Source organism: Ranitomeya imitator, chromosome 3, assembly GCF_032444005.1.
Source record: "Ranitomeya imitator isolate aRanImi1 chromosome 3, aRanImi1.pri, whole genome shotgun sequence".
Lineage (NCBI taxonomy): Eukaryota > Metazoa > Chordata > Amphibia > Anura > Dendrobatidae > Ranitomeya > Ranitomeya imitator.
The window spans coordinates 677,903,519-677,924,653 of record NC_091284.1 but is presented as its reverse complement, the minus strand read 5'-3'; the positions used below and the strand labels follow the sequence as shown (position 1 = coordinate 677,924,653).

Below are 21,135 nucleotides of genomic sequence, written 5' to 3'. Positions count from 1 at the left end.
CAGGACTGTGCTATGCCAGTTCTGTAACTTCCATAGAACGCTATAGGAAAGAGTAGCTCATTCACTTTAACAGGAGCTTTGGGCACATTAGTGCAAACTGATTGACCATTTCCAGAATCCTGCCGCCATGTCACGAGTTCTTCCCATCTCGACCATCAATAAGGTGGTCCCACAAGAATGTCGGCCACATCTACATTGTATGGGAGGGTGCAGACTCTTTCCTAACAGCTGTTGGGAGAAAAGAGGGGTTGGGCATGTTGGATTTCACTATGCCCGATCTCTGGTTCTACAAGGAAAATAAATTGGTACCTGAGGAGTCTGGCAGCAGTTATTTACAAGTTTGGATGGATGGGAGGAGAAGGTGTAACAGCTACCAGCTATCCAAGGTGCATGGCCCCCTGTATAATTTCTCTTTACAATGCCGCTTCTAGATTATAAAATGAGCAAAAAAAAAAAAACTATCAGGAAGTAAGAGAAGCAGATAATCATTTTACTACACACATAAACCAATTAAGGATGTCACCAAGTAAAAAAGTGACCATGAATTGATATCTGTATGTAAAAAAGTGACCATGAATTGATATCTGTGTGTACACAAGGAGCTTTAGGGCACCGTTCCCAACCCTGGGGCTCTCAAGCTGTTGCGAAACTTTACCTCCAATTAAGCACTGGCATACAGAGGGCTGCTGTAGGGGAACACTGACCATCTCTGCCAGTTTAGATTGGGTGTGTACAACTGCACTACAGAACTAGCATAAGGCATAGTATAAAGGTACCAATCCTCACTCGTTATACCCATGTACACAGGAAATCATTTAGAAAATGTAAAAAAAAAATAGCCAAATGTAAAATTGTGTAACTAGAAGTGACTCGCTCAGCAGCAGAGGCTTTATACTGGTTGTTAACATTCCCCAAATCAAAGTGGTGACAAATGCAACACGTTATTCGCGCACACACCCACTGACCTAGAAACTAAAGGTTTGTAACAAAGGCGGCACAAGACAACACCCATCCAATACACTTACTAACTAGTTCAGACAGAACTATAACATTTCCAATCACTCGCACCTCTAACGCTCAGAATAGCCAACTTCACACAGTTAATCTGCTCAGAGCGACCTCGCTCAACCTCCTGGTCATCCGAGCACAAGAGGTTACATGGGTTTAATAGAAATTACCGTACAATCCCAATAATCCAGCATCCACACAACCCGACCTGCCTTACTGGGGTGAAGGGGGTCACTAGAATTTTTCAGATTTGAGGCAAAAGCCAACATGGAATTTGTAGTGGAAAAGTCTTCTCTGTACTCTACAGTTATATGAAAAAGTTAGGGCACCCCTATTAATCTTAAGCTTAATGTTTTATAAAAATTGGGTTTTTTGCAACAGCCATTTCAGTTTCATATATCTAATAACTGTTGGACACAGTAATGTTTCTGCCTTGAAATGAGGTTTATTGTACTAACAGAAAATGTGCAATCTGCATTCAAACAAAATTTGACAGGTGCATAAGTATGGGCACCCCACCAGAAAAGTGACATTAATATTTAGTAGATCCTCCTTTTGCAAAAATAACAGCCTCTAGTCGCTTCCTGTAGCTTTTAATGAGTTCCTGGATCATGGATAAAGGTATTTTTGACCATTCCTCTTTACAAAACAATTCCAGTTCAGTTAAGTTTGATGGACAGCCCTCTTCAAATGATCCCACAGATGTTCAATGATATTCAGGTCTGGGGACTGGGATGGCCATTCCAGAACAGTGTAATTGTTCCTCTGCATGAATGTCTGAAAAGATTTGGAGCGGTGTTTTGGATCATTGTCTTGCTGAAAGATCCATCCCCTGCGTAACTTCAACTTTGTCACTGATTCATGAACATTATTGTCAAGAATCTGCTGATACTGAGAGGAATCCATGCGTCCCTCAACTTTAACAAGATTCTCGGTGCCGGCATTGGCCACACAGCCTCAAAGCATGATGGAACCTCCACCAAATTTTACTGTGGGTAGCAAGTGTTTTTCTTGGAATGCTGTGTTTTTTGGCCACCATGCATAACGCCTTTTTGTATGACCAAACCTCTCAATCTTGGTTTCATCAGTCCATAGGACCTTCTTCCAAAAAGAAATTGGCTTCTCCAAATGTGCTTTTGCATACCTCAGCCGACTCGGTTTGTGGCGTGCTTGCAGAAACGGCTTCTTTCGCATCACTCTCCCATACAGCTTCTCCTTGTGCAAAGTGCGTTGCATAGTTGACCGATGCACAGTGACACCATCTGCAGCAAGTTGATGCTGCAGCTCTCTGGAGGTGGTCTGAGGATTGTCCTTGACTGATCTCACCATTCTTCTTCTTTGCCTTTCTGATGTTTTTCTTGGCCTGCCACTTCTGGCCTCAACTGTACCTGTGTTCTTCCATTTCCTTACTATGTTCCTCACAGTGGAAATTGACAGGTTAAATCTCTGAGACAGCTTTTTGTATCCTTCCCCTGAACAACTATGTTGAATAATCTTTGTTTTCAGATCATTAGACAGTTGTTTTGAGGAGCCCATGATGCCACTCTTCAGAGGAGATTCAAACAGGAGAACAACTTGCAAGTGACCACTTTAAGTAGTTTTTCTCATGATTGCATACACCTGGCTATGAAGTTCAAAGCTCAATGAGGTTAGAAAACCAAAAAAAGTGCTTTAGTAAATCAGTAAAAGTAGGTAGGAGTATTTAAAACAAGAAAATGATAAGGGTGCCCATACTTATGCACCTGTCAAATTTTGTTTGAATGCAGATTGCACATTTTCAGTTAGTACAATAAACCTCATTTCAAGGCAGAAACATTACTGTGTCCAACAGTTATTAGATATATGAAACTGAAATAGCCCGAGTTCGCATCTCAACTTCAGGAAAATGGCCGCCGCGATCTCCATCTGCGCACGTGCGACATACCACGGCCATTTTCCTGAAGCCCCGGGCAGCAGAGGACTCCATATGCGCACGCGCGGCCTCAGGAAGATGGCCGCCCCCACAGATCACCAGGGAAATAGCACCGATCGCGCGTTTTTTCTTCTCCTGCCCAGTGGATTCAGAAGATGGGCATGCGCAAACCACTACGCCACCAACGGAAATATATGCAAGATCTGGGGGAAGATACAGCGATGTCGCCACTCCCAGCTGACCTGACCAGCTGATTGACAGGCGAAAACGGCGACTTTGGCAAGTTATTTCGGCAGCTTAGGGGTGGAATCAGGGTACACAAAATACACTATAGTAACGCACAGCTCAGCTATTTAACAGTATTTTTATCTCGTACTGAAAAACCGGGGTGACAGGTTCCCTTTAAGCTTAAGATTAATAGGGGTGCCCAAACTTTTTCATATAACTGTATATTACCTGTTATTCTATATTATGCAACACCGAGAAGAGAGGGGTCTTACAACATTTACACATGCTCCTTAGCATCATATGACCAGGAGTGCTCCCGGGAAATGTCAGTATACAGTGGGGCAAAAAAGTATTTAGTCAGTCAGCAATAGTGCAAGTTCCACCACTTAAAAAGATGAGAGGCGTCTGTAATTTACATCATAGGTAGACCTCAACTATGGGAGACAAACTGAGAAAAAAAAATCCAGAAAATCACATTGCCTGTTTTTTTAACATTTTATTTGCATATTATGGTGGAAAATAAGTATTTGGTCAGAAACAAAATTTCATCTCAATACTTTGTAATATATCCTTTGTTGGCAATGACAGAGGTCAAACGTTTTCTGTAAGTCTTCACAAGGTTGCCACACACTGTTGTTGGTATGTTGGCCCATTCCTCCATGCAGATCTCCTCTAGAGCAGTGATGTTTTTGGCTTTTCACTTGGCAACACAGACTTTCAACTCCCTCCAAAGGTTTTCTATAGGGTTGAGATCTGGAGACTGGCTAGGCCACTCCAGGACCTTGAAATGCTTCTTACGAAGCCACTCCTTCGTTGCCCTGGCGGTGTGCTTTGGATCATTGTCATGTTGAAAGACCCAGCCACGTTTCATCTTCAATGCCCTTGCTGATGGAAGGAGGTTTGCACTCAAAATCTCACGATACATGGCCCCATTCATTCTTTCATGTACCCGGATCAGTCGTCCTGGCCCCTTTGCAGAGAAACAGCCCCAAAGCATGATGTTTCCACCACCATGCTTTACAGTAGGTATGGTGTTTGATGGATGCAACTCAATATTCTTTTTCCTCCAAACACGACAAGTTGTGTTTCTACCAAACAGTTCCAGTTTGGTTTCATCAAACCATAGGACATTCTCCCAAAACTCCTCTGGATCATCCAAATGCTCTCTAGCAAACTTCAGACGGGCCCGGACATGTACTGGCTTAAGCAGTGGGACACGTCTGGCACTGCAGGATCTGAGTCCATGGTGGCGTAGTGTGTTACTTATGGTAGGCCTTGTTACATTGGTCCCAGCTCTCTGCAGTTCATTCACTAGGTCCCCCCGCGTGGTTCTGGGATTTTTGCTCACCGTTCTTGTGATCATTCTGACCCCACAGGGTGGGATTTTGCGTGGAGCCCCAGATCGAGGGAGATTATCAGTGGTCTTGTATGTCTTCCATTTTCTAATTATTGCTCCCACTGTTGATTTCTTCACTCCAAGCTGGTTGGCTATTGCAGATTCAGTCTTCCCAGCCTGGTGCAGGGCTACAATTTTGTTTCTGGTGTCCTTTGACAGCTCTTTGGTCTTCACCATAGTGGAGTTTGGAGTCAGACTGTTTGAGGGTGTGCACAGGTGTCTTTTTATACTGATAACAAGTTTAAACAGGTGCCATTACAACAGGTAATGAGTGGAGGAAAGAGGAGACTCTTAAAGAAGAAGTTACAGGTCTGTGAGAGCCAGAAATCTTGATTGTTTGTTTCTGACCAAATACTTATTTTCCACCATAATATGCAAATAAAATGTTAAAAAAACAGGCAATGTGATTTTCTGGATTTTTTTTTCTCAGTTTGTCTCCCATAGTTGAGGTCTACCTATGATGTAAATTACAGACGCCTCTCATCTTTTTAAGTGGTGGAACTTGCACTATTGCTGACTGACTAAATACTTTTTTGCCCCACTGTATATTCTGACCATATGTAATGTACGCGGCCAAGGTCCTCATATCAACACGACTGCTGTATTACTGTAACCTGCAGAAGTGAATACTGGATACGTGCACAGGAGCTAAGTGTTCAATTATCACTGCGGAGATGCCGACAATGCCCTTGTGTTACGTAACAAATGAGCCACATGACAACAAATGAGCCATATGACTCCCTTATCTAACAACACACTGATTGATCTGCAGCCTGACCTTAAAGCCATGTGCCTTCAGTATTTTTCGCGTTTTTTTCACGTTTTTTCGCTATAAAAACGTGATAAAAACCGCTTACATATGCCTCCTATTATTTACAGTGTATTCCGCATTTCTAGTGCAAATGTTGCATTTTTTTTCCGCGAAAAAAAAAAAATCGCATTGCGGGAAAAAAAAGCAACATGTTCATTAAATTTGCGGAATTGCGGGGATTCCGCACACCTAGGAGTGCATTGATCTGCTTATTTTCCGCTTGGGGCTGTGCACACCATGCTGGAAGTAAGCAGATTATGTGCGGTTGGTACCCAGGGTGGAGGAGAGGAGACTCTCCTCCACGGACTGGGCACCATATAATTGGTAAAAAAAAAAAAAAAGAATTAAAATAAAAAATAGTCATATACTCACCCTCTGATGGCCCCGGAGTCTTCCCGCCTCTCAGCGGTGCTGTTCCTATAGATGCTTTGTGTGAAGGACCTGCGATGACGTCGCTGTCTTGTGATTGGTCGCGTGACCGCGACATCATCGAAGGTCCTGCACACACACACCATCTATCGAAACGGACGCCGCTGAGGAGATCGGCTGTCTGCAGGTAAGTATAACCATTTTTTTAAAAAAAAAATTATTATTTTTAAACATTCTATCTTTTACTATAGATGCTGCTCAGGCAGCATCTATAGTAAAAAGTTGGTCACACTTGTCAAACACTATGTTTGACAAGTGTGACCAACCTGTCAGTCAGTTTTCCAAGCGATGCTACAGATCGCTTGGAAAACTTTAGCATTCTGCAAGCTAATTTCGCTTGCAAAATGCTAAAAAAAAAAACGCGAAAAAAATGCGGATTTCTTGCAGAAAATTTCCGGTTTTCGTCAGGAAATTTCTGCAAGAAATCCTGACGTGTGCACATACCCTTAGGGCACATCACTCAAATAAGCTGTAGCATCTTGAGTACAGGAAAAAAAAGGGAAAGTCCAGCTCACCATAGTAGTAATCCCAGAAAGCTCGGAGCACGGAGACGCTGTGTCAGGCGTGAAGAGACCAGAAAAAAAGAAAAAAAAAAAGAAATTCCAGCTCGACGAGGCGTGAAAAGTAAAAACTTGATACTTTATTCACTTCATATCAGAAGCAGAGGATGATATCATGATTAAGGGTGCCCTGTCACCTGAAACGCGTAGATAGTGTTTTTATTGTATTGTGCTGATGTTTCATCCTCTGCTTCTGATATGAAGTGAATAAAGTATCAAGTTTTTACTTTTCACGCCTCGTCGAGCTGGAATTTCTTCTTTTTTTCTAGCATCTTGAGTAACCAGGTGAATATGCAGCATAGCGAGTCACGTCTGGTACGACCCTAGCACACTTACTGCATACAAAAAAAAAAAAAAATACTCAAATCTTGTTTGCTACCAAAAAACATACAATCAACATTTGTGTATAACATTGGTGCAAACCATGAGACTCCATTATGACGTTCAGTAGTTGTGCACTGTCACACTGTTGTATATTGCCATTATAACATTTTCTATGTCACTGCATTTGTTACATCTGATAAAGCTATTAACTGCAGGTGTAGGGTTAATCGACAGGTTACTATCATTACGTGCCCATACGCTAAACTGAAAATGTGGCAATCAGAAAATGAACTTCATTCCGCCCTGGAGGCGCCAGCTTTCAGTCATAGAGGTGTACAGGCGACTACGGTAGGTACCGCTTACAGCACTGACAGCCAGCTCTGCATCAATGCACAGTGCCAGTGTATGATTCCAGTGCTGGGCTGTAGCCTCACCAGCATGCCTTTATGACTGAAGCCGGAGGCTCCTGGGAGAAATAAAGTTAGTTTCCTCCCGGTAGGCGCACTTTCAATCCAGCAGCCAAAGATAAACTGCCACCAGACAGATAACATAGCAGAGCTCAACTGAACAAGTGCTTTTGTGTATGGGAGCGATCACTGCCAACAGAATGATTTGTTTTCAGACTGTCCTATTTATCTGAAACAACTCCATGCAAACGAATGTAACCAATTTTCAGAAGGAGAATTTTCTGCAATATGTGAAAACATCCAAAAAGGGTTTCCCAAAACTGCAATTTATTATCTATCCATAGGAAAGAGTAAATGTCTGTATGCTGTGCTTAGCAGTCATCTGGGCCAGAGTCTTTAGCCACCTATCCCTCCTGGAAAAACACTGCTGCAGTGTGGAGGATTTTACATGGAGGCAATGTGTTCATCGTCTATAGTTCCACGGACTTTAAGGGTATGTGCACACGTTGCGGATTCTCTGCAGATCCGCAACGTTTTTTTGCGGTGCAGAAACGCTGCAGATCTGCAATTGATTTACAGTACAATGTAAATCAATGAGAAAAAAAAAAAAAAGATGTGCACATGTTGCGGAAAATCCAGTGCGGAAACGCTGCGGATTAAAAGAAGTAGCATGTCACTTTTTTGCGGATCTGCAGCGTTTTTGTACCCATTCCATTATAGAAAACCGCAGGGGTAAAAAAACGCTGAAAATCTGCAAAAAAAAAAAAAAAAAGATGCACAAAAAACCCTGCGGATCCGCACAAAAAAAGCGACAAATCCGCAGGTGCGTTTTCTGCCCGGAGAGGCAGTATCCGCACCAGAAATTCCTAAGGCTAATCCGCAACGTGTGCACATAGCCTAAATGATGCTGCTGCACAGTTAAAGGAAATGTCCTGGTCTAAAAAATGGACCCGATAAACCCCACAATCTTATGTCGATGACCTAATGCCCAGAACCGCAATAATCATCTGAAATCGGCTCCGGCAGTGGACAGATGGAAACAAACTGCTGTACTCAGCAGTGCCTGAATGTATGTAACTGCAGGGTTCTGCTCCATACACCGCTTACATTGGGCTAATGCCAAAGCAGAAAATAGGTCAGCGATTGTTTGGTCTCAAACAACCTCTTTATAAGGGAATCAGTCAGCAGGATCATCCCTCCTAAACTGACTATGTGGGCATGCGGGTCGTAGGAAGCTCGATAAAATGATACCTCAATATCTGCAATGTGCTGTCTTATTCCAAAGAAATTCATGTTTTTCTTAACATGAAAATGAGCTGTTAAAAATCTATGGGCGGGACATAGATCTCCCCAATAATTTGCCTCCAGAGGTTATTTTAAATTAAAAGGAGGAGTTTCCAGTGTGAGACTGACAGCCTCTATGCTGTGTCATGTCAAGCAAGCAGGAGGCAGCGGCACTGGGCAGGAAATAAAGCTGGAGCGACAGGTTTCAGATCTATGGACTTGTTTACACATCAAATGCAGATTTCTCAGGAAGAAAGCACCGGCCATGTAAAGGTATTGGTGGAATTACCGTACATGTGCAGAAAAATAGTTTGTGGGTTAAACTGCTGCTGACAAATTCCCTTTAAATCCATACCTGAGCAGTCACAATCAGTTTGCACCACCCAAGCAGATTTGACATTTTTGGAGCTATTGCATCGCAGTCACATTTTGCAACAGTTACAATCATCACTTGCAATGTCGCAATGCATCCTTGTAAACTCTGTCATACGATTCATCACATAGCCCAATTTTTTTTTCACTTATAAATCTTTAAAAAAAAAAAAATGAGAAGGAATCAAAATAAATTATAGTATTCGGTAGAAAAAGGTTTCATACATCAGACCGCTAACAAAAAGGCTTCAAGCAAACCCTATGAAAAGATTTGTTTATGCTGTCAGCAAAAAAAGTCCAAAAATAAGGCTGCAACAGTTAGGTCATGAACATCTCCGTGTCTGCAGAGAAATGGAAATGCGTGAAAGTTTCTCTGCAGATTAAAAAATTAAATGGATATATTCAGTCTATTGTTTGCCAGAGACCATGTCCGGCTGAGACTAGTCTGACCAGAGGACACTACAAAGGGGCTATTGACTTATAGGGAACATCCATCCTCACCACCAGTCAGCTCATAACTTATACTCCCTACCATCTGTAATTTGCCTTTTTACAGTGTTGGATATGCCCAGTTACTGAGGACTCTAATCACAGAGCTAGTCACAAACTGATCACCGCATATTCCTGACCCCTCTCTACCACTGCACCCTTGTGTTATATCTCCAGTGACGGCTCCTAGGGGACATGACGCAGCACGGCAATGCCTTCTGCTCAGTTGTCAACGGGCCAAGCTCACCCTACACCCATTATAGCAAGAGCCATGTGCATCAAAACTATTCTACAAAATAAGTCACAATTACCTACATGAATTCTATTTCAGCCTTCACTTTTCATGAGTAGGTTATGTATGGAAGCCATGTGAATGGCTGCATGTGTTCCAGAACTGGATTTTCCCCATAAACAAGTCTCATCTGGAGCTCTGCATCAAGGTCTAGCAGCTTTATTCTTCTCTACAGGTCATATATGTAACCCAGTATATATTTGGCCATTTTTGCCATCTAGCAGTGTTGATTTCCTTTGTGCAAAAGCCCCATTGCCCATCCCCCCACCACACCTAAAGCAAGTTGACACTTCCTGTTAGGAGCCATGTGCCGGAAAGTGACCTCTGTTGGCTGCACAGCATGAGTGAGGGCACGTAGCAGGAGGGTCATATGGGGTAAGATACCTTAAAGTGTAACCGTTGTTTTACTTTTTATTTCATGAATCAATAGTACAAGTGTAAATAAGCAACTTTGTAAGATGCCTTATCAGAGAAGATCTGCTTCTCTCTGACAGTATTGGTCATTATCAAAATTCTCAATTCATACTTTGCACTGATGAGGGGTATTACCCCGAAACATCGTGGATGCAAATTGAAATTCTGATTTGGCTTTTATCCGAAGTCATATTAAAGGGTCGGTAACGACTTGTAGGATTGCTGCTTCCAACAGGTGGCGCTACAGAGTTCTAGCCCACTTCCTCTCTGAAGAGGTAATTTGCATATTACAATTCTGGGGTAAAAAATCTGTATTCAGACCAGACAGACTCTCCCATTAGGCTGCGTTCATATGTCCAGCAATCATTAAGTAGAACAGATCCAGCAGCAAGCCATCAACTAGTTGTTGATGGCTTGCTGCTGGATCCGTTCTACCTGATAATTACTGGACATGTGAATGTAGCCTTACAGAGATAGGTGATGCCAGCGGCTACTGATGAGATTCTATCTAAATAGCTCCTCACTCCCAACTACATAGAAATCTCTTCAGTAGCAGCCGCCATCACCCATGTCAGTAATGTAACAGTCTTCACAGAGCACAGATTTTACCTCAAAATCCAAAATTTCTATGACGACTGATCAATTCAGCAGAGAAAGAAGTCTCTTGCTACATGCTACAGATGTAAAGTTATGTTGCAGAACGTTTTCGCTACGAATTTGGTTAGAAATCCACAATGAATTTGCATGTGGTAGGCTGTGGATTTTACCCCACTCCATTTAAAGAGAGCCTTTCACAAGAAAAAAAAAACGCTGTTATCCTGCAGGTTAAGGCTATGTGCACACGATGCAGATTTTGCTGCAGATCCGCAGCATTTCCGCAGCTGCGGATCCGCAGCAGTTTCCCATGAGTTTACAGTACAATGTAAGCCTATGGGCAACAAAAAAAACGCTGTGCACGTGCTGCGGAAAAAAATGCGCGGAAATGCAGCGGATTATTTTCCGCAGCATGTCAATTCTTTGTGCGGAATCCGTAGCAGTTTTACACCTGCTCCATAATAGAAAACCACAGATGTAAAACCGCTGCGGAATCCGCAGCAGAAACCGCAATAAATCCGCAGTAAAAACCGCAGCAGTTTTCCAATGCGGATTTATCAAAACCGCTGCGGAAAAATCCGCAGAGGATCTTTCTACGTGTGCACATATCCCAATAGTGTTATTACGCTGGCCCCCATAACTGAAACAGCACACCCGGCACGGACACTGGCTCTGCATTAAGGCTGGCTGTCAGTCAGGGCGTGGGTTCATTCACCGCTGAGAATACAGACAGCATCCCTGGCCCTGACTGACAGCATCACAGTGCAATGCGTTTTTTTATCTGCAACTATTACTCTACAATCATTTACAGTGCTCTATGCTACAGAATGGTAATTTATCTGAAAATATCAGACGGGATATGGATGGTCTGCGTGGCATACGTGATTTTTTTCTCGCTCCCACTGACGTGCACTGGCGAGTCTCATCCAAGGTACAAGGACAATTGCAGCATGCTGAGATTTTTTTCTTACTATGATCTGAGAAAAATAACTGCAGATGAGCACTGATTCAGTGAGTAACATTAGTCAGAGTGCAATACTACTTATCAGATTACACTAGTCTGATTTAAATGCAGATGAATATGGGCCTTAATAATTAGATTTCAAATCCGCACCATACTTTCATTTTCCTCAATGTATAAATGGGATTTTTTAAAACCCCATTTACCTGTATTGTACTGTACATTGCTGCAGATTTGCAGTGGGGACCTATCTAACGCTTCTTGTATGGTTAGGATAATTAATGGTATATGGAATACACAAGATATCAGCAAGAGTGTCACAAGATGCCAATACTTCCCTTAGGAATGCTGTACAGAGTGGGACTGATCAGAGTGGGACTGATCAGACCCTGTGGCATCAAACCTGACAGATGGAAGGAGCGGCTGCTTCTGCCCGGGAACACTCGGGACACCGCTGCCAGGACATGGGCAGCTCAGGATATTACATGTCAGTATTTATAACCCATGTATGAGCTGCCCAGCTGTGGACATGCATCATGTGCTGACCATAGCCATTTCATAGGATAACCTGTAGGATCCTGTCCCCTTGGAAAGGTCGCACTGCACACGGCTACCTCACCTCTACTGACCTATGAAGGCCAAATACACTATGCAGTAAAGCAAATGTTTTCTTGAGGCTTTATTGTTCTCGCCTAAACCAAAGCAGATGAAGAAATCCACAGCCTTCTGGAAAGTTTACAATTTGTCCTTATGATATCAGTTAACCATTAAAAGGTATCAGCTGCTCAGGACTCTTCATTTTTATCTTTATACCAAGCAGAGACTCCACTGTTAAAGTGCACTGAGTACACTATGACTAATCAGGTGACATCTGACCTACGGAGTGAAGGAATCGCATGTAACCGTTCTGCTGGAGGGTCTGCAAAACCTCATGTGCCCAGCAGCAGTGGAAAGATGGTGGTACAGATTATATAGCCTTCATCTAGACCACACAATGCCCAAACCCATACTTGGCTTGGGAGAGAGCAAACAGGCGCTGCCAGACATGTCGGGTGCTCATCTCCCCTGAGAACATAGCGGGCAGGTATAGTAACCTCCAACAGTCCAATACTGTCCATCTGACCTACGCTTAGTAACCCGATATTTACCCTGGTTACCAGTGAACACATCGCTAGATCGGCGTCACACACGCCGATCCAGCGATGACAGCGGGTGATCAGCGACCAAAAAAAGGTCCTGATCATTCCCCAGCGACCAACGATCTCCCAGCAGGGGCCTGATCGTTGGTCGCTGTCACACATAACGAGATCGTTAGCGGGATCCTTGCTACGTCACAAAAAGTGTGACGTTGCAACGATATCGTTAACGAAATCGTTATGTGTGAAGGTACCCTTAGTCAAGCCCTCCATGACCGTTATCCAGAAGCCGATCTTATGCAGAGCACTCCTAGTCCTTAGCGCCTCTTCACACTGCCCTGGGTGAGCGTTGCCTGTATCGGCTCCTCGGCCTAGAGTGCATACAACAACACGGGCAGTGCAGGAGCCGAGCACAATCACCCCTGTCTCCCGTCAGCTATGGCTGCTCACCAGACAGCCACAAAGCGAAGTAACAGGAGGCAGAACGGGGCGTTGAGAACGCTAATTAGTATATGGAATGAAGAGCGTTTTCCGAGCAAAAAAAGAAAGTTGGACTTCATACATGTCTTTACAGGGAACAAGCTCTCCACGAGACCACAGCCCTCCATATAACTAGTTTAAAAATAGTTTTGTGAGGGACAGACTCCATTTAGAGAGTAACTAAACCTTCATTATAAGTGATTTGTAAAGTTAGGCACAATTGCTTTTTTAGAGGATTTGTCTTCATTCATGTAAAGGTACCGTCACACTAGACGATATCGCTAGCGATCCGTGACGTTGCAGCGTCCTCGCTAGCGATATCGTCCAGTGTGACACGCAGCAGCGATCAGGCCCCTGCTGTGCTGTCGCTGGTCGGGGAAGAAAGTCCAGAACTTTGTTTCGTCGCTGGATCTCCCGCTGACATCGCTGAATCGGCGTGTGTGACACCGATTCAGCGATGTCTTCGCTGGTAACCAGGGTAAACATCGGGTTACTAAGCGCAGGGCCGCGCTTAGTAACCCGATGTTTACCCTGGTTACCATCCTAAAAGTAAAAAAAACAAACACTACATACTTACCTACCGCTGTCTGTCCCCGGCGCTGTGCTCTGCTTCTCTGCTCTGGCTGTGAGCACAGCGGCCGGAAAGCAGAGCCGTGACGTCACCGCTCTGCTTTACGGCTGCCCGGCGCTCACAGCCAGAGCAGAGAAGCAGAGCACAGCGCCGGGGACAGACAGCGGTAGGTAAGTATGTAGTGTTTGTTTTTTTTACTTTTAGGATGGTAACCAGGGTAAACATCGGGTTACTAAGCGCGGCCCTGCGCTTAGTAACCCGATATTTACCCTGGTTACCAGGGATCTCGGGATCGTTGGTCGCTGGAGAGCTGTCTGTGTGACAGCTCTCCAGCGATCAAACAGCGACGCTGCAGCGATCCGGATCGTTGTCGGTATCGCTGCAGCGTCGCTTAGTGTGACGGTACCTTAAAGGGAACCTGTCACCCCGTTTTTTGAGATTGAGCTATAAATACTGTTAAATAGGGCCTGCGCTGTGTGTTCCTATAGTGTATGTAGTGTACCCCGATTCCCCATGTATGCTGAGAAATAACTTACCAAAGTCGCCGTTTTCGCCTGTCAATCAGGCTGGTCAGGTCGGGAGGGCGTGGTGACATCGCTGGTTCTTCCTCAGCTTTACGTTGGTGGCGTAGTGGTGAACAAGCAGCGCGCGATCTGCGCTGTAATCCCTTGCATCTGTGGGGGCGGCCATCTTCCTGGGGCCGCGCGTGCGCAGATCGAGTGCTCTGCTGCACGGGGCTTCAGGAAAATGGCCGCGGGATGCCGCGCGTGCGCATTAGAGATCGCGGCGGCCATTTTCCCAAAGCCGAGATGCAAACTCTGCTTTGGGAAAATGGCCGCCGCGATCTCTAATGCGCACGCGCGGCATCCCGCGGCCATTTTCCTGAAGCCCCGTGCAGCAGAGCACTCGATCTGTGCACGCGCGGCCCCAGGAAGATGGCCACCCCCACCGATGCAAGGGATTACAGCGCAGATCGCGCGCTGCTTGTTCACCACTACGCCACCAACGTAAAGCTGAGGAAGAACCAGCGATGTCACCACGCCCTCCCGACCTGACCAGCCTGATTGACAGGCGAAAACGGCGACTTTGGTAAGTTATTTCTCAGCATACATGGGGAATCGGGATACACTATAGGAACACACAGCGCAGGCCCTATTTAACAGTATTTATAGCTCAATCTCAAAAAACGGGGGTGACAGGTTCCCTTTAAGAAAAGATGCAGCTTTTCCACAAAGTACATACACTTTAGAGCACAGATGATGGCAGTGATGGGTCCGCGCCTGTCTCCTGCTATCAGTTATATGGGCACAGGTGCGGACCCTCACTGCCATCATCTGGGCTCCAAAGGAGACCCTCACCTCACTACAGGCACAGACTGGGGAATTCTGCATGAATTACACAAGCCCCCAATAAAGCAGATGGCAGAGCTTCATAACTTTATGTGCTGAGCAAAATGATGATTTTCTGAATTTCCAATGACTCCCCACACAGTGCACTCGGGGGGCTGCAGGAGCCTCAGTTACAGGGCGACCTCCTCACACCTGCGGAGCCGCCCTGTGTGACCTCCATGCTCAGAGCCGCCACCAGTGCTCGGTAACGGACGTGCCCCGTGGTGACAGCTCGCGGCTGTAATGCTCGCACAGGGGGAGGGCGGCCGCACAAACTACGGGACTCCCGGTCACTGTGTGATTATGGCGGCTGTAGCCAGGACTATTATACTCACCTTAGCCCCGAGAATACGAGCGCACAGGCGTCCGGCGGTGATGAGAGACATTGTGAGGGCGGCGGGCGTTTGGAGCTTTTCCCGGGGAAGGCGGTGGCCGTGTCTGGGCCCGGAGCACTGGCAACGTCTGACAAGGGACGGCTGAGCTGAAGGCGCCTGGAAGGCCGGAGCCGGGACAAGGTTGAAAAGGAGGATTTGAACCCCGCCCCCTGGCTAATGACGTCACCTGTATCGGCACGCAGACGTACGGACGCCATCTTACGAGGGGCAGGGGAATGACCTTTCCTTATTCATTACTGCTTAGTCTGTGTTCCTCTAGTACTATGACTGACACTAGGACGCATGCGCAGAAATGTGCAGTAGGCCCCTTATGAGATAGTCCGAGCCGCCAGTCACTGGTGACTAGTGCAGTATGGCGTAACGCAGGTTACACGGTACAGTCACATGTCAGGCGACCGGTGCTGAGCTGCCTCCTCATAGCCGGCTGTGTCGGCTCAGACGCGCGTGACTCCGTGCTGATTTGTGATTGGCTATGCAGCTGGCAGCGTCAGGAAAGGCGGGAGGAGGGCGGGAAACTGAGGGAGCCGGGCTACCCCGCACTGCGCAGGTGCGCCGGCTCCAGCAGTCTGTACTCTGCAACCAGTCTGTACTCTGCAACCTCTATCGACTGCCCGATCAGTGAGACGGACATCGCTCACATGGTCGCAAGTGGCTGTAGGGGTCCGTGACATGCTCAGGGCTGCCAACTGTTCACAAATTCCAGGACAGTCCCGAAAAATGCTGCCCTTGTCCTGCGCCTACACAATTTTACGGTGTCTGTCGTTTTTTTAAGGGCTCATACTTGCGAGAAAAAAACGGTCCGTGATCTGGACCCAAATAGGATGCAAACTATGCGATTGTCATGCGAGTTCAATGCGATCACCATCCATTTTACATCCGTAGGCATTGCGTTTTTTTGTCCAACAATTTTTTTTTCAATCATTTACAGGACCATTTAGGCTACGTTCACATTAGCGTCATACGACGCTGCGTTGTCGACGCACGGCAACGCATGCGTCATGCGCCCCTATCTCTATCATTGGGGACGCATGCGTTGCGTTGTCGTGCGTTTTCGGTAAAACGCACGACGCATGCGTCGTTTCACCGCACCTGGGTGGCGTCGGAGACGCTACATGTAGCATTTTTGTAGCGTCAAAAAAACGCGCGCGTCGCACTTGCGTCGCTCGTGCGTCGTCAATGCGTTACAATTTCCCATTGAAACGTATTGACGACGCACTTGCGTCGCGGGTGTTCGTTTTGCGTGCGTTGTGCGACGCATGCGTCGTTAGATAAAAAGAAACAAAAAAGAGTCTAGACAGTGTCTAGACAGTGCAAACAGTGATAAAAACATCCCCCATATATAAAGAAAATGTTGGATTGTTGGTCACTTCTACTGTAGCATCTAGAGGCAACACATCACACCAGAACACCAGAATCTGCTGTCCAGAGATGTAAGTATAGAATGATTCTCTGCATTTTCTACATGTTTTTTAAAATTATTTTTGCAAGTTGTGTTTTATATTCTGCACTGTGGTTAAAGATATTGTGGTATTTTTAGTCTGGTTGTGATGTATGGCGTTGTAAAGGATGGCGTTTCATTGTCTGCGGCCTAGATTATTGTTCTTTCTAGGATAGATTTTTCGTTTCCATTTTTTGGTTTGGTGGTGTTTTTTGAATTCAGTTGTGATGTTTTCTTGCGTTATATGATGGCGTTTAATAGTCTCCGGCCCTGTCGGTTTTATTGTTAAGTATGGTAGTATAGAATGATTCTGCGCCCTTTTATTACATTTATAAATTTTTTATTGCAAGATGTGTATTATGTTCAGCACTGTGGTTGTGTAAAGACATTGTTGTATGTTTTCTGGTTGCGATGTATGGCGTTGTATGGCCTTTTATTGTCTCCGTCCCTGTCGGTTTTATTGTAAAGTACGGTGTGTTATTAATGTTTATGCCCTTACTTTTTGTGTGTTGTTACTTTTTTAAAAAATATGGTGTTTTTTGTGTTGCTCCGTTCATTCTGTACTTTTAAAAAAAAAAAAAACCTTTTTTGTGATTACTACATTGGGTCTGTTGTAGATTAGTTTTCTTATCTTTAGGCTTTTGTACTCTGCCATTGGGTTGTCTCTGCCATTGTTTCTTTAATTTAATCAATGTGGCAGTGTTGTTTGCTCAGCGTTAGTTCAGTTGGAGTGCAATGTTCTTTGTGGTTTAAATGACTTTTTTGGGTTTTTTTTATTTATTGCTGGAGTGTGCATAGGAGGATAGTATCAATGTTATTTTGTTCTTTATTTCAGATTTGCATTATTAGTCATGGCCAGCGGCACTGATTCCAGCAATACCCCACCGCTGAGGAGTCCGGTGAGTACATGATCTACTATTGCTTACTATATTCCCCGTCATTTGTAGATGGGTCACTCAACTTTTTGGTAAACTATTTTGCAGGCTTCTTCAAGTGAGGAGGAGAACCAGGAGGAAGAGAGGGAGCAGCAGCAGGGACCACGGGGCCAAGCTGTGGTTGCAGGACGGAGCGTAAGTATTTCTTTCAAACCTATAATTTTTGATTTTTTTATTTTTTGCGGGTATGGGGGGTGGTGGGAGGTTGTGGTGTTGTGTGTAGTAGGTGGCGGTGGAGGAGGTAGGGACAATTTTTTTTATCTTTCAAACATTAATATTTTCTATTTTTTTTTAGGTTTCACAACGGGCCCTGGATGAGCCACTTAATATCGACCTTATGGTGGCATCAATAGAAGCACGGGGCCCGTTGTGGGACAGCCGTGACCCCCAGCACGCGGACCAGGGCATATTGCGGCGTCTGTGGTTGGAGGTGGCACAATTGCTGTGGGATGGCTTCGACAGCGCTTCCTCCAAGGCTAAAGCTAGTTTCCGTAAGTATTTCCAAAATGCTGCTGTGACCCATCATGCCAGGATTACACAACCGTCTGTGATGTCTTCTATTGGGATTGCACACGGTTGCGTAATCGTTTTCAATATATTATCTAAAACCTTTTTTATTTTTTATCTTTATACACAGTTAAACAATTGAAGACCAGATGGCGCTCCATGAAGGACCGCTTCCGGAGGGGCCTGAAAAAGGAGGGACAGACTCGTAGTGGTGCTGCCGCTTCAAGGACCTCGGTGTACAAGTATAACCGTATACTGCAGTTCTTGCGACCGGTCCTTGAAAGCAGAGAGTAAGTATAGTACCTATGCACACACCTAGTTTTTACAACATGCATATTCACATACTACATTCCAGCCACGTAGCTTATTGCCCAGCCATTTATTTTGGCAAGTCCCAAGTATAGAAATGAAGAAAAAAAGGCAAGTTCACCGAGGTGTGAAAAGTAAAAAATACATACTTTTATCCACTTCAATCATAAGCAGAGGATGAAACATCAGCACAATGCAATAGACACTATCTACGCGTTTCAGGTGACAGGGAACATCAGCCCTGAAACGCGTAGATAGTGTTTTTATTGTATTGTGCAGATGTTTCATCCTCTGCTTTTGATTAAAGTGAATTTTGTTTTTACTTTTCACACCTCGTTGACCTTTAATTCATTTCTGGTCTTCTCACACTTGACACAGCGGCTCCCTTCTTCGATTCCTGCAATGGTGAGCTTGACTTTTAGCAATTTCACTAAAATCTGAAGTATACATAAAAATAGTAGATTGTCCAAGCCCAGCCAATATTTCATAGTGGAGTAGTATATTGCCCATCCAGGTGTATCCACGATTTTTTATACACAAAAAAGTAAAATATAATAGATACGGCATACATTCTACTGCAAGGCAGGTTATGTTCCCATGGTTGCTCAGCTCGCAGGACCTGTGATGACGTCTCGGTCACATGACCGTGACGTCATGGCAGTTCCAACGTAAGCATAATTGTCTGGCGTTGCAAACCACAACCTTGGTTGACTATTTAGAAATACCTTTTTTTTAATCTTGATGGTGCATATGCAGTGTCAATATTAAAAATAGTTTAATATTTATGGCGGCAATGGATACCTGGCGGTAAAGTTTAATGACGCATGTGAAATGTGATATTTTGTATACTAATGGCTTCCTTATGTTTTCACAGAACACACAGCAGCACCCGCGAGACTGTCCGACCCTCTGGAGCGGTCCTTTGTGAAGCGCCATCTGAACTGTCGCAGCCATCCCACAGCGAGAGCAGGTCTGCACCAACACAATCTGGCGAACCGGCAGCCGGTCCATCAGATGTTCCCCTGGCCGAGGCCTCTGGCGTTCCTTCCTTCGGGTCTTCCCGACAGCATCAGCGGGCCTCGGACAGGGCGCCCCATGTCCGAATTTTTACATCTGAGCACCGTATTTCAGAATGGTTTCAAGGCGCTGTGCGATAAAATGTGCAATATCGAACGGCGTCTTGAAAACATCGAAACGGATCTCTCGAGGCCGGCCAAACATTTTTTTAGTGCCATTCACAACGGCATGGTTGAACATCTTACGCCGGAATTCCAGATTTCGTTCATGCAGGGCTGCAACAATTTATATGTCAGTGCTCTGCAGCAGGCTCGGGTCATGCAGTCAGCGACAAATATGCCCGCAGTACCATCGCTGGCTGCCATGACTCCGACTCCTGCTGCAGAGCACCACCACAGAGCTCCGCGTGCTGAGGGCCACCGCCACCACAGAACAGAGCCCCAAAGTTCTGAGCCTGACAGGCCTTCAAGGGGACACAGACGGGGTGCCGACCCACACCCAGAGGGAGAGAGGAGGAAAAAGAAGAAGAAGCGAACGACGACAACAACAACCAGTACGTCCTTGGCTATGGCTGCTCCCCTAAGTACCACCAGAAAACACCCCGGGTCGACCCGGAGCACACCAAGTACCCAGGCTGGGTCTACACGGAGCACACCCAGTACCCAGCCTGGGTCAACGAGGAGTACACCATCAACACAGCCTGGGTCGACCCGGAGCCGGAGTAGCCAGCCAAGGACACTGGTCGTCCCTCCTCCTCCCTCACCTGCTACTTTCCACGTCTCACCACCATCCACTTCCTGGATTGATGTCGGCATCCCGTCTAGTGTGATAGAGTATGCTGCTTCCTCCCCCTCGTCCTCCTCCTCCTCGGTCTCCTTTACACCCCAAAAAACTGTGGGATATGAATCCCCTTTAGTTGCGGATATTGGTACCCCATAAAAACATTTTCCCCAATTTTATTTCTGTACCCTAAATAAATTTGTTATATTTTTTCAAAAAAAATTTGGTTTTTATTGTCTCAAATAAAGTTTGCACCAAATCACACCTTGCGCCGTACACACAAATCTTGTCTTTGTAACACCTGATGTGCAATGTGTGACAATATTGTATCACTTTGTTATTTCCTTTTTTTATAGGGCTGTCGCTCATTGTACTCAGATGTTACAAACACAAACAGCATTGCTCAATATGTCAAGTTTTTAACAATGTACCATCACACAACGATTTCAGTATAGATAAAGTTGGTTTCTTCTGTGTAACCAACGTTATCTTTTCTGAAATCGTAAAACGATCGAGCCCCTGCTGTGAGTTTTTTGGTGTCAGCGAATGATTTGGAATTTTTTTTGGGTAACTGATCAGACGCTGTCATTGTTGGATCGGCGAGTTTAGACCGATCCAGCGATGTCTTTGTTTTAAACAAGGGAATATTGGGTTACTAGCGCACTGTTTTAAACACTCAAATAAAAAGTGAACAATAC

The 21,135-nt window shown here is 45.1% G+C and overlaps 2 protein-coding genes across 2 annotated transcripts in view; one reads left to right on the top strand and one right to left on the bottom strand.

Moving 5' to 3' along the window:
• CS (citrate synthase) overlaps positions 1–15,940 on the bottom strand; it is a 74,364-nt gene extending 58,424 nt beyond the window's left edge. Inside the window, exon 1 of the mRNA XM_069758385.1 lies at positions 15,392–15,940. Within this exon, the coding sequence (XP_069614486.1) occupies positions 15,392–15,442 (51 nt within the window). The 5' untranslated portion in view covers positions 15,443–15,940. The remainder of the gene's footprint in view (positions 1–15,391) is intronic.
• Positions 15,941–17,706: 1,766 nt separating this feature from the next.
• LOC138670757 (uncharacterized) lies at positions 17,707–20,604 on the top strand. The gene is made up of 5 exons (XM_069758384.1): positions 17,707–17,788; positions 17,873–17,959; positions 18,120–18,315; positions 18,462–18,621; positions 19,515–20,604. The coding sequence occupies exons 1-5, from the start codon at positions 17,741–17,743 to the stop codon at positions 19,795–19,797; spliced, it is 774 nt and encodes a 257-aa protein (XP_069614485.1). The 5' UTR covers positions 17,707–17,740; the 3' UTR covers positions 19,798–20,604.
• Positions 20,605–21,135: the final 531 nt, after the last annotated feature.